General features: G+C 40.0%; 1 protein-coding gene across 1 annotated transcript in view; it reads left to right on the forward strand.

Moving 5' to 3' along the window:
- The window catches only part of CDS1 (CDP-diacylglycerol synthase 1), a 74,731-nt gene extending 62,011 nt beyond the window's left edge, over window positions 1-12,720 (forward strand). Inside the window, exons 11-13 of the mRNA XM_069594589.1 lie at window positions 1,045-1,164; window positions 3,851-3,954; window positions 9,917-12,720. Of these exons, the coding sequence (XP_069450690.1) occupies window positions 1,045-1,164; window positions 3,851-3,954; window positions 9,917-10,046 (354 nt within the window). The 3' untranslated portion in view covers window positions 10,047-12,720. The remainder of the gene's footprint in view (window positions 1-1,044; window positions 1,165-3,850; window positions 3,955-9,916) is intronic.
- Window positions 12,721-13,359: the final 639 nt, after the last annotated feature.

Here is a 13,359-nt window from a genome sequence, read left to right on the forward strand (position 1 = left end):
TAATGAGTTTTATGTGTAACTGGTATAAATTGACTCAGTTTAAAACATTTTTTTGTGGTGCCTCATGGCTTGCTAGATCTTAACTCCCTGACCAGGAATTGAACCCAGGCCCCAGCAGGGAAAACACTAAGTCCTAACCACTGGACCACCTGTTTCAGGGATTCCTTGAAGCATTTAATTGTTAAGTGAAGTTAATTTTTGAGAAAAAAAGGTTAACCAACAAATTATTTCTCTAGCTAGATACACTGATTCTAAGAATTTTTTCAATGTTCAAGCCATCTGTTATCTGCTAGAGAGTGCTTTGATTCTGTCAGTCTTTGATTGGGATGAGCCCATTGCTTAGAGAACAAATCCAAAGATTGGAGTTCTTAGTGATCTTTTGTAAATCACACCCATGATGCACTTTTTCAAATGTGTAATTTCAGTTTATTTAAAGTGGAATAAGAACTAAGAATTTACGAAATTTGACTGTAGAATTCTTCTCGATTTTTATGATTTCCTCTCCACATCTTTTATAATTGTCTTCCTGATGCTCATTTTGGCAGTCTTCTTAAGCATTTTACTTTCAGGTGTTTCCACAGCATTTAACTTAATTTTAAAAGAAGGATCAACTTTCCCCTCATTTTGTCATATAAAACTAAAGTTAAATAAAATGCACAATCAAAATATATATTATATGATTACAGAAACAACTGTAAAAAACAGTTTCAGAGATTAATTGATTTTTGATAATCCTGCAACCCAAGTGATGTATAAATCTCTAGACAGATTAGAAAGCAGCCTGTTAGATTTTAGTACACCAGGTACTTTCAGTGTGCTCACAGAGGGAATGGGCCGTGTAGGCTGAATAAACAAAGGATAGTATGAGCTTACAACATTTATTTTTTTCCTGTGATCTTGATAATTTGTGAAATTAATAAAACTATGGCATATGCTCTTGACTTACTGTTTATATCACGGTTCTTAGTTTAGGTGGCATGCTCAAATACATTTCTCACACAGTTAGCTCTAACCCCTCTCCTTTTTTTTTTTTAACCTCTTTAGGAATCAGTGAGCATGTACCCTTTCCAGATACACAGCATTGCTCTTTCCACATTTGCATCTTTGATTGGTCCATTCGGAGGCTTCTTTGCCAGCGGATTCAAAAGAGCTTTCAAAATCAAGGTGTGTGTTTAGATTCGTTGTTAGAGTGTTATAGAATATAATTAGAGAATGTGAGAGGGTTGGAATTTGGTTCTCTTTTGGCCTCCACATTAAGCCCCTGGGCAAAAACGTTTCCACCCTCTGTGTGTCAGCCTCACAGAGTTCCTTCTTTCTTGTTAGGTTTTGGTCGTGCCATGCCAATGCATTTTAAAGTTTCACGTCACCCTCTCTTCTTGAAATGGCACGTGTCACTTAATGTTGGGACAGACACAGAATCTTCCTTCAGGTGTTCATCCAAGAATCTGGCCATGAATTGTGTTGAGTGTAGTGTCTGGTCACCGTCTCATATGAAGGGACGTGCAGGAGAATCCTGGAATCTGTGTCTGGATTCTCCAGATCAAGGGGCAGCAGACTCTTTCCGTAAAGGCCAAGCCATATGTTAATAGTAGTGCTGTTCCAAACTACTCAGCTCTGAATTCTTCCATGGTAGTGGACAGAATGTCAATGAATGGGTGTGGCTGTGTTTTAATAAAACTTTACTTATAGAAAACAGGCAGCAGACTGGATTTGGTCTGTGGGACATAGCCTGCTGGTCCCTGTTCCAGATACTTAAAATCAGCCCTGTGTTTTAAGTTAGAATCTCATAAAGTGAAATAATGGCCTCTTATCTCAGCTTTCCTCACGTGACTTCACTGACTGTTGTGCCGTTGGGAGTTAGAGTGGCTTCTGAAGGTGGGGCAGTCAGGGCAGGCTTCTCTGAGGAGGTGATGTTTGAGCAGGGATCTGGGGAAAGGATGACGAGTCCTGCAGAGAAATTGAAGGAAGGGAGTTCCAGTGAAAGCACTGGAGCAGAGGAGCCCTCACAGAGGGAAAATGAAGAAGAGCATGGACACGGTAGAGAGTAGATCAGGCTACAGAGTGGATGGGGCCAGATCCCAGGGAAATAAGTACCTGAACTCAGAGCACTTGCAATGGGGGACATCCTACCTTAGGTGCGTATAATATACAGAAATGTGCAAGATGTTTTCTGCACTGATGCTCACCACCTACTTGGGGAGATTATTTATATCCACAGAGGACCACAGCAGTAGCTATGCAAGACAAGAGGCCTGAAAAGTCTGCAAACAGTAGAGCAGGGTTGAGTCACCATGGCTCTCCTGTGCTTGGGTCAGCAGGGGAGAGATGGAAGGAAATGTGTTGGCAAAAATTAACCCAAGAATTTTTTGATCATTTTTTCAAAGAGAGAAATGTTATGTTTAGAATGGTATTTTCATTTATTTATTCATTGGATTGCCACTCCAGTATTCTTGCCTGGAAAATCCCATGAACAGAGGAGCCTAGCAGTCTGTGTCCATGGGGTTGCAGAGAATTGTACATGACTGAAATGACTTAGCACGCATGCATAATTGCTTTACAATGTTATATTAGTGTCTGCTGTGCAACAATGTGAATCTACTCTATGTATACATATTTTCCCTCCCTCTTGAGCTTCCATCCAGCCACCCCCACCCCCATAATCCTACTCCTTAAGGTCATCACAGAGGATAAACTGAGTTCCCTGTGGTATATACAGCAGCTTCCTACTAGCTATTTTATTTGCTTTAATGGTCTCCAATCCAAGGTTTCTTGTTGAATGATGAGATTTCTTTTTATGTCTGAAATGAAGGTATAATTGCTGTTACATTTTAGAGGTTTTTCAGGTTGCCTGAGTAAATGAGAAGAGCACTTGGTCATTTCCGTTTCCTGGACACTGACACGTTTCCATTTCCTGGATAGATCTGTTCAAGGTCAACTTGGCAGAGGCTGATTAACCAGTCCCTCCATTTGGCCATTTCATGGACTAACATGTCCCAAATGAATTAGCTGTTTTGATTTTCTTTTTTACCCCAACACTTAAAAAAAAAAGAAATATTCATCACAGTAGTAAAATATTTATTTCAGCATAAGAACTATTAGAATAAACATGAGCTAGAACCAGATGTACATCTATCAACAACACTAAAATAGCACCCTCCCAGTAGTTGCTGATAAAACAGAAGAGCAGGATATATGATTAGTATTAGCTGATAGCGTTTTTTGTTTAGAAAAAATTTTATTAACTGAAAAAAGTTAGTACTAGATTGAATGAATATTTAAATAATGTTATTTGAAAGCTTTGGCTTGGGACTTCCGTGGCCACCCAATGGTTAAGACCCCCCTGCTTCCACTGCAGCAGGTGTGGGTTGGATCCCTAAAAAGGAAACAACAACACAGAAAGCTGTGGGTCAGTTCAGTAATCATTCTAGCATGATTCTAACATATTCCAAAGATACGGTTTAAATCTGTTGGATATGTTCTAATAAGTTTGTGTTTGTGTGTGCTTAGATGCTCAGTAGAGTCTGACTCTTTGCGACCTCATCATGCCTGCCAGGTTCCTTTGTCTGTGGGGATTCTCCAAGGAAGAATACTTGCAGTGGGTTGCCATGCTCTCCTCCAGGAGATCTTCCCAACTCAAGGATCAAACCAAAGTCTCCCGCATTATGGGTGGATTCTTTACCGTCTGAGCCACAAGGGAAGCCCTTATATTTAATAGGAAAATCCAATACTAAAGTATTTTCTTTGAAGTCCATGATGTCGAGGAGACATTTACAGATAGAAATTTTATAGCAGGTGATTTTTGAGAATTTACTAATATGTTTGTTGTTGTTGTTGTTGTTGTTTTCTGAAGGATTTTGCAAACACCATTCCTGGACATGGCGGGATAATGGACAGATTTGATTGTCAGTATTTGATGGCAACTTTCGTGCATGTGTACATCACAAGTTTCATAAGGTACTTTTGGATTTTTAAAAAATGTTTTATTAGATGATTTCTTTGAGTGCTCATTTCCATAGGCATTAATTTGAATTAGCTACTTTTTTGTCATTGGTATTCCATAATAGTGAAAGGAATGGTGGCCCCTGGAACTGTGTCACACTGTTGCCTTGGGCTATATGATTAAAGTGTAATTATTTTTCTTAGATTTGAACAGCTTAAAAAATAGTATATGTCATAGTCTAATAGGACTGAGATAACCTTCAGTCAGCGTGGGTGCATGGTACTGGGTTTGGAACAGGAGGAGATTTCATTTCTCAACCGTGGACACTGTGGTGGTAGTCAACACTGAGGGTTAAAAAAGACGGACATCCAGCCCACTGGTTACTGCTGGAGTATCTGTTATGTGTTGGGGCATGTTCTCGGCACGGATATAGCAGAGGACAAAACAAACCAGTCCCGTCTTCAACTTATTTTCTCCTGGGGGAATTGGAGGGAGGAGGGGCAGGAGTGGACAACAAATAGAGCTTGTGTGGTGGTTGTGAGAGCCATGGAGGAAAATGAAGCAGCCTAAGGGGTTATGGATGTGCGCGTGTGTTGAGGGTGGGAGTGGAGAGGTGAGGCAGAGTGACTGGAGAGTGTTGCTATTTTATATGGGTGCTTTATTCTCATCGTTAAACTTTAATGTTTTGGATCTGCCCTAAAACGCCAGTCTGGGATGTGAAGGCTAACCACATCAACCACATGATAACTTTTTAAAATCATGGTCTCTACTGGTGTCTGAGCCTAGAAAACCTGTAGGTTTGAATATTCCTAAACCTAGGAAACCTGTTATTTGGAGGAAAACTCATATTTATAGCCCCTAAATATGCATTTTAAATCTATACCCATAGTAGTGTGAGCATTTTTGTATTAACCTTTATTTTCCTTGAGCAGTTTTCTTAGGAGTTTATTTCATTAATCTTTTCAAAGAGTCAGATTCTGATTTGAACTTTCGCTGTTGTGTGTTTGTTTTCCATTTCATGATGTCGACTCTCACCTTTCCTTCATCTTTTAAAAAAAATTTTATTGGTGAACAGTTGCTTTACAGTGTTGTTAGTTTCAGGTATACAGCAAAGTGAATCAGTTATACATTTATTCATACGCTTTCAGATTCATTCCCTGTATAGTTTATTATAGAATATTGAGTAGAGTGCCCTGTGTTATAGAGTAGGTCCCAGTTAGTTATCTATTTTATATATAGTAGTGTGTGCATGTTAATCCCAAACTCCTAATTTATCCCCTGCCTCCAGCATTTCCCTTTTGGTAAACAAAAGTTTGTTTTCAAAATCTGTGAGTGTTTCTGTTTTGTAAATAAGTTCATTTGTATCATTTTTTAAAATTAGATTTCCCATATGAGTAATACCATGGTATTTGACTGACTTCATGTAGTGTGATACTCTCTAGCCATCTGTGTTGTTGCAAATGGCATTATTTTCTCCTATTTTATGACTAATATTCCATTGTATATCTGCACCATTCCTCTTTTGATGGACATTTGTAAATAGTGCTGCAGTGAACATTGGGGGTGCATGTATCTTTCTGAATTACGGTTTTCTCTGGATATATACCCAGGAGTAGGATTGCTGGATCATATGGTAGCTCTATTTTTAGTTTTTTAAAGACTCTCCATCCTATTCTCCATGGTGGTTGTACCAATTTACATTCCCACCAACACTCTCTCCAGTATTTATTGTTTGTAGATTTTTTGGTGATGGGCTTTCTGACAGGTGTGGTGTGATACCTTATTGTAGTTTTGATTTGCATTTCTCAGATAATTAGTGATGTTAAGCATCTTTTCATATGCTTTTTGGCCATCTGTGTGTCTTCTTTGAAGAAAGAACTATTTAGATCTTCTGCCTGTTTTTTGATTGGGTTGTTTCTCTTTTTTTTGGACATAGAGCTGCATGAGCTGTTTGTTTATTCTGGAGATTAGTCCCTTGTCAGTCGCTTTGTTTGCAAATGTTTTCTCCCGTTCTGTGGTTGTCTTTTTGTTTTGTTTGTGGTTTACTTTGCTGTGCAAAAGCTTTTAAGCATAATTAGGTCCCATTTGCTTATTTTTGTTTCTATTTTCAATAGTCTAGGAGGGGGATCCAAAAAGATCTTGCTGCAGTTTATGTCAGAGACTGTTCTGCCTATGTTTTCCTGTAAGAGTTGTATGGTGTCTAGCCTTACATTTAGGTCTTTGATCCATTTGAGTTTATTTGTGTGTGTGTGTGTTAGGGAATGTTCTAATTTCATTCTTTTACATGTAGTTGTCCAGTTTTCCCAGCACCACTTATTGAAGAGACTGTCTTTGCTCCATTGTATATTCTTGCCTCCTTTGTGATAGATTAGGTGCTCATAGGTGCATGGGTTTATTTCTGGGTTTTCTATCAGTTCCATTTCTGTTTTTGTGTTCTTTATCTTCCTTAAGTTTCAATTTTCTGTTCCTTTTCCAGCTTCTTGAGATAAAGCTTAGGTTACTGATTTTCAGCTTTCTTGTCTAATATGTTCATCTAACACTATATATTTATTAACTACTGCTTTTTGAGTGCTCTTTTTTTAAATACTCTTTAAGTACTGTCATCCGACATTTGTATTTTCATTATTCAGCTACAAATATTTTTTGATCTCCAGTATTATATCTTCTTTGACATGGGATTATTTACAAGTTCATTGATTCACTTTCAAAGAAATGGAGACTTTCTCATTCTCCTTTATTGATTTTTGCTTTAATTCTGTGACCAGAAAACATACTGTTATTTCAGTATTTAATATTTATTGAGACTTGCTTTGTGCTCAAGCCTATGGTCTACTCAGATGTACATTCCATGTGTACATGAGACAAGTGCTGTAAGTCCACTGGGGGGAGATTAGCTAAATCTTCTGTACTGATTTTTTGGTTTGGTTTTCCATCTGCTTGCTCTGTCAGTTATGAAGAGAGCTTTGTCAGAATCTTCCAGTTTTTGCTTTATAGATATTGAAGTTGTGTTAGTTGTATACACAATGTATACACTGTTGAATCACTCCTAATGTCATATAATATTCATCTTTATATACTACCTGTTTAAAGCTTATTTTGTTGAATATAAGTATAGCTACATCAGCCTACTTTTGATTAATGTTTGCATAGTATTTCTTTGTCTATCCTTTTATTTCTTGTGTGCCTTTTCCCTTATATTTAAAGTGTGGTTTTCTTCTCACAAGCCGGATTTTGTTTGTTTTTATAACCCAGTTGACAGTCTTTGTCTTTTTAATTGGAGTACTTAATCTATTTGCATATGACTTATTCACTGATCTATTTGAGTATTAGTGATTAGTGGTTAAATCCTTAGAACTCTTTCTTTTCTGAGGATGGTAGCTTTTAGAGCGTTAACTCATACTTTTTTTGCTTTTTGATCTGCTGTTCTCTCAGTAGGAAAAAGTCATGCTGAGCCTTGTTGTCCTCCATTTGAAAGTAAATATTTAGATGATTAGAAATACAGTGCTAGAGCCAACGTGCAACTAGCTGGGAGCACCTGAGGACAATTTTGCATTTAGCTGAACTTGCTAGAATAGCCTTCCCTTTCTCTGTGGGGCCCTACTCTGGGTTTATGTTAGTAAGTTGCTGAGCCTTTTGAAGAAATATAAGACAAGCTGTGTCTTGACGTGAGTAGACTACGGTTGTGGAAGACTTAGGGTTTCAGGGTTTTGGGAAATGATTTGAGCCACATGCACAAAGGTGTGACCTATGAGACAGCTAATTCATGCTATTGTGCAGTTTTTTGAATCAAAGATTTTCTCTGTGATATCACCCTATGGCAAACATTTCTTTGTTGCTGGGTTTTCTACTTCTTATAATACCATCTGAACTTAAGTTGTTTAGTCACTAAGTCATGTCCAACTCTTTTGGGACTCCATGGACTGTAGCCCACCAGGCTCCTTGGTCCATGCGATTCTCCAGGCAAGAGTACTAGAGTGGGTTGCCATTTCCTTCTGCAGGGGATCTTCCCGACCCAAGGAGGGAACCTGAGTCTCCTGCACTGGTAGGTGGGTCCTTTACCACTGAGCCACCAGAGAATCCCTTGAACTGAAGAGCCCTTATCATAAGTCATAAATTTATTTACCCACGTAAATGTCTTTCTCAGAATTCTGTGCCATTCTCTATCTATCACTTGTGTCTTGCTTCTTTTTCCCATTGGATTTCCTGAAAAGTAAACCTACTCTGCTTTTCCTGTTGAAGTGAATTTTAGGAATTGCAAAGAATAGTACATATGCATTATGTTCTGAATGAGGTGCATTCTGAATTTGACAAAATAGCACTTTAGCAGAAAGTGATCTGTAGCTTACAAATGGATTGAGTGCTAGTCCAAAAGGTAGGAAATGCCACTTCCTGCCTGTCACAGTGTCTCAGGATAGCAGAGTGTGAAGTCCTGGTTGGGACCTTTTCTGACTCAGAGTGCACCAGGGGAGGGTGCAGAGAGAAGGGCCGGTGTAGGGATGCTGGAGAAGCCTAGGGAGAGGCCCCTGCCTGGTACCTGGTGGAGAGCAGTCACAGCCCGGTAGATACTTAACGCTGCCTGGGCTTATTTCCTGCCCAGTGGGAGTGGGACTGCTGGGTAAGGTGGATAAGGCAGGCAGGGTTCTCCAGCTCCCTGTCCTCCTTTCAGCTAAAGCAAGGTGGGTGCGAATGTGCGTGTTCAGTTGTGTCCGACTCTTTATGACCCCATGGACAGTAGCCTGCCAAGCTCCTCTGTCCATGAAATTTTCCAGGTAAGAAGACTCCAGTGGGTTGCCATTTCCTACTCCAGGGCACCTTTGCAACCCAGTGATCGAACTGGAGTCTCTAGCATCTCCTGCATTGGCAGGCAGATTCTTTACCACTGGCACCACAGCTGGAGCAGAGCCCCTTTTATTTTGTTTCTGTTGTTGGGGTTTACCCAAGACCTTCTTTGAACAAAGGCTGTTGTTCCCACTGCAGATCCCAGGTGGCAGCTTCAGTGCAGGCTCAGCACTTTGTGTATTCTTTCAAAACACCTTCCTTGTCTGACGTTTCTTTGAAGCAAAAATATTTATGTTTTCATGTTCTCTTCTAGTTTATCTTCATCTACCAGGAACTGTGCTCCTTTTCTTACAGAATGGTTTCTGTGTCTTGTCCAATCTCAGGTTTTGTTACCAACCTTCACCTCTCACTCAGGTTGCCCTTTTGAGAAGTTTTGTGGAATGCGTGGATCTGCACTCCATCAGTGCCTCGTGTTGACCCTGTCTTCTGTGTTTGTGCGTTTCTCTCACATCTACACTCCACGCCTCTCAGTGGAGAGTTCTAGGTTTTTTTGCCCCACCCCCCGTGACACTAACATTAAAGTGAGCTCTTTGAGTAAGAGCTGTTTCAGTTAAGAGTGGTCCTTTGCACTTAAATGCATGACTTATTTTATCTTTTAAAAATACTTCTCTGTGGTGTTGGGTCTTTGTCGCTGTGGGCGGGCTTTCTCTAGTTGTGGTGTGTGGCTTCTGATTGCGGTGTCTTGTTGCGGAGCACAGGCTCTAGCGTGCACAGGCTCAGTAGCTGTGGTGCACAGCTTTCACCTGCTCCTTGCCATGTGCAATCTTCCCAGACCAGGGGTCGAACCCATGTCCCCTGTATTGGCAGGTGGATCTCTATCCATTGTACCACCAAAAGGGAAAGTGTTGGTCACTCAGTTGTGTCTGACTCTTTGCGACCCCATGGACTGTAGCGTGCCAGGCTCCTCTTTCCATAGAATCTGGAATAATGGTGTGGGGAGCCATTCCCTTCTCGGGAGGATCTTTCCTACCCGGATCAAACCCAGGTCTCCTGCATTGTAGGCAGATTCTTTACTGTCTGAGCCCCTATTTGTGCCACCAGGGAAGTCCTGAAGGCATGGTTTATTTTAAATACAAGTCTATGCTGCCTTCAGCTTTCTCAAAATAGTGTGAACTTTGTCTTTTCTGCTGTTTCCAGGGGTCCGAATCCCAGCAAAGTGCTGCAGCAGCTGTTGGTGCTTCAACCAGAACAGCAGTTAAATATCTATAAAACGCTGAAGACTCATCTCATTGAGAAGGGAATACTACAGCCCACCTTGAAGGTATAATTGGAGCCGGAGAGGGATGGACTAACAATAAAGAATTCTACAGGAAAGCACTGACAGATGACATTTTTGTAATTGTACAGAGAAACAGTTGAAAATGCAATGGATTGAAGTTTTGCAGACATGAATATTTCCTCTCTGAAGTTACTGTGAATATTTAACATTTTCTTGATCTAAGTTATGAAATAAGTAGCAAATGGAGGGCAAAATGTCTTGTACTTTTTCTAAAGTGTATTTTCTGATGTTAACTTCCTTCCCATTACTTGCTAAGTTTCGTCACTTAAAAGACTTGTATTTTAAAGAGTCACACACTATGAAATGAGTACATTGAGGATGTCTTGAGGTTGCACCTGGCGGTGTGCCCTTTTCACAAATATTTGCCTTTGTAGTCGGAGCCGTTCTTCATTTTCAGCAAAACGTTTTATGTAAGGCACAATAGGAAGCTAGTTCTCCTCCACTTCCTCCTCTTTCAGTCTGAAGTGTTTTCTGAAGGGCTGACTTGGATCCAAAAAAAGAATAACTGTCCACTTTTCAAAGAAGAATTATTTGCCAGGGGAAAACATTCCACTTTTAGGTAGGTTTGAAATTCAAGAGAGAGGGGCTGAAGTTTCTACCACGATTGGTTTGCTCGAAAGAGCTGACATCAGACTACTTCGATAAAATGGTTTGGAGAAAAACAGGATCTTCTCAAAAGCTTTCAAGAGAAATAGGAGAATTCCACTGGGAAGAACGGATGTGTGCATGCTCCACCCATCATCTCAACAGACAGGCAGTCAGGAGGCAGCACTGGATGATGGCACGCACAGCCTGTCTCTTGGTTGACTTCTCTGCCTTCGTTTCCCTGTGAGCTGTTCTCCGTAAGTTCTGTGCCCACGAACATCAGTATATAAGGTAGTGAGGAGGGGTGGTGATTGAGGCAGAGCAAGGGGTGCTCTGCTGAGTGAGAGCAACGACCCACCACCAAGATGCAGCTCCACATGCCTGGGCCCCAGGTGCCTGGCTCCTGGTGCCTATGGAGCCCACCGGACACGCCCCTAGGAAGAAGCGAGATCTGCCTGGAAACCCCATCCCAGACAGGCTCCATGGTAGCAGCTAATTTTTGTCGCATTCCTCTTTCACATCATGTCACAAAACCCGAGGTCATCAGCTGGTGTTTTTTCCTTCCAACAACGAAAATCAAGCGGAAGTGATTCCCACGAAGAACAAAAAGCACACGAATGCCAAACCTTTCTTTCGGTGGACTGGACACTGGAACCAGAGGAGGATAAGTTTCTTCTCCTTGGATGTCAGTAATCTACCGTTGCTGTGTGCTCACTACAACCGTATTTATTGTATCGAACGGTCAGCACAAAAACCTTCAAAAATTGCTGAGTGCTCCTTGGCTAAATGTTCGGAGAGGAGAAGTTGATATATTTTAAAGAATGTTTTGTTAATGAAAAGAGTACATATTTTTGTTTAAATCAGAAACAAATTTCAATTATTTTATACTTCTCTTCTACAACTCTACTTAAAATAAAAAAATTGCGGATATGCCTGGGTTCCACAGATGTAAACTAGCAGCCTTATCACGTGTACTACATGACTGTGGTAGATATAAACTCAGTCCCAAGAGTCTAATATCTTGGTTTGGCATGCACTCAGTCAGTTCATCACCAGTGAATGTGTGCAGTCAGCGTTATTCCACACTATTCCATAAACACCTAGAATTGGCCCTGGAGATGTTATTACAGAAGGAAGTGATCCTTTTTAAAATCAGGCTACCTTCAGGTTAATTTTTAACATCACTCTTTTTTACTTGCTGCATTAAAAGCCCCAAATGTGGATCATAAAAGAATTTTACTTACCAAAGTTTAAAAAATATTGTAATAGGAACTTCTGTTGAAAACTTGGTGATTTGCACAATAAGAACTTCTTGGAGAAAATGCAGTTTCCTCTGCATTTTTCTTTAGTGATGAGTGAAGTATTGCAGTATAGAATTATGAGAGCATTACTGAATATATGTATTATAAAATTGATACTATTATAAACAAAATCTGAAGCTAGAAATATTTGGGGTCACAGTAATAGCTATATCCTCAAATATACTTTTAGAGTTGGGTGTATATTATTCTATATGTAAAAAAAATTCTTAATTTTAACAGAGCTCTAAAGATTAACCTTTTTAGTGTACTTTTATAGCATGTATATTAAAATAGAATATATTTTAGCAAGAATAAAGTTTGGCAAAGATTGCCATAAAACCTTGACTTTGATCACTTTTATATTTGCACTCTGAAGAGGGTTTAAATTCCAGTGTAGCAAATGTGATGACAGAAAAAATGGAATACTAGGAACTTCCTTTATAGTAATGGCTAACTGTTCCAGTCTGCTGTTTGGAGAGGTACTCTGAGGGTCCTGACTGTTTAGTACAAATGTTTCCTCAGTGCTTTTCCCCTCGTGGTGATAGGTATGCATTTACTGTCTGAGAATAAAAAGGCTACACCCACACACCCTTTTATTTTTATAGTATCTCTTCATTTGTAATTTGGTTTGAACAAAGAAAGTGTCACCTATCAGGGGAAAAGAAAAAGAATCAGTGTATACCTACTGTATATGGCTGGAAGGTAGCTTATGATATGTGTTAATCCATTCTCTGAACCTCTTACTCAGACAGGAAAATAAACAAATCACATTTGAACTCTGTTGTGCGTTTTCTCTTTGGAGAAGAAACATTTCATTCAGCAAATACAGAAACTGTGTATACTCCGTCACCAACACCTACAGTGACATCTTCAGGGCAGGGGAGTAAATAAGCTCTGCTGATCATTAAACATGGTTGTTCAGAGGTGATACTCTCTTGATAGAAAGAGGACCGAATGTCTTGGGTATGTCTTAGTTTGTAATTGCTATTTATTTTTGTGAATCTTTATTTATCATCACTAGAGCTCTAAGCTGCATGGACAGTGAGTGGTGTCTTGATGGCCACTGTGTTACCAGGGTCTGGCTCAATGCTGGCATCTCCCCAGGTCCTCAAGCTTCACATCCCCATTTGTGTCACTTGAACAGCCTCTCCACTCTCATCCCAGTTTTTATTTGGTGTGACTCTAAGATGGGCTTCATTACTCTTAGATCCTATGGTTGAAGGTTAAGTGAAAACTCCTATGAATATGTTGTGATTTGGGTTCAGCATAAAGGAGCTGATCCTTGGTGTCCTTCCTTCTTCCTCTCTGCTCCTCTCCTGTTGCCCATCTCTGCTGGGAAGTGACTGTTTGGTAGGACTGAACAGAACGGTGTCCACATGTCTGGTCTCATCTGGTTTAGGTAGTTTTAATGTAGG

The sequence above is a fragment of the Ovis canadensis genome, chromosome 6 (assembly GCF_042477335.2).
Source record: "Ovis canadensis isolate MfBH-ARS-UI-01 breed Bighorn chromosome 6, ARS-UI_OviCan_v2, whole genome shotgun sequence".
Taxonomy (NCBI): Eukaryota; Metazoa; Chordata; class Mammalia; order Artiodactyla; family Bovidae; genus Ovis; species Ovis canadensis.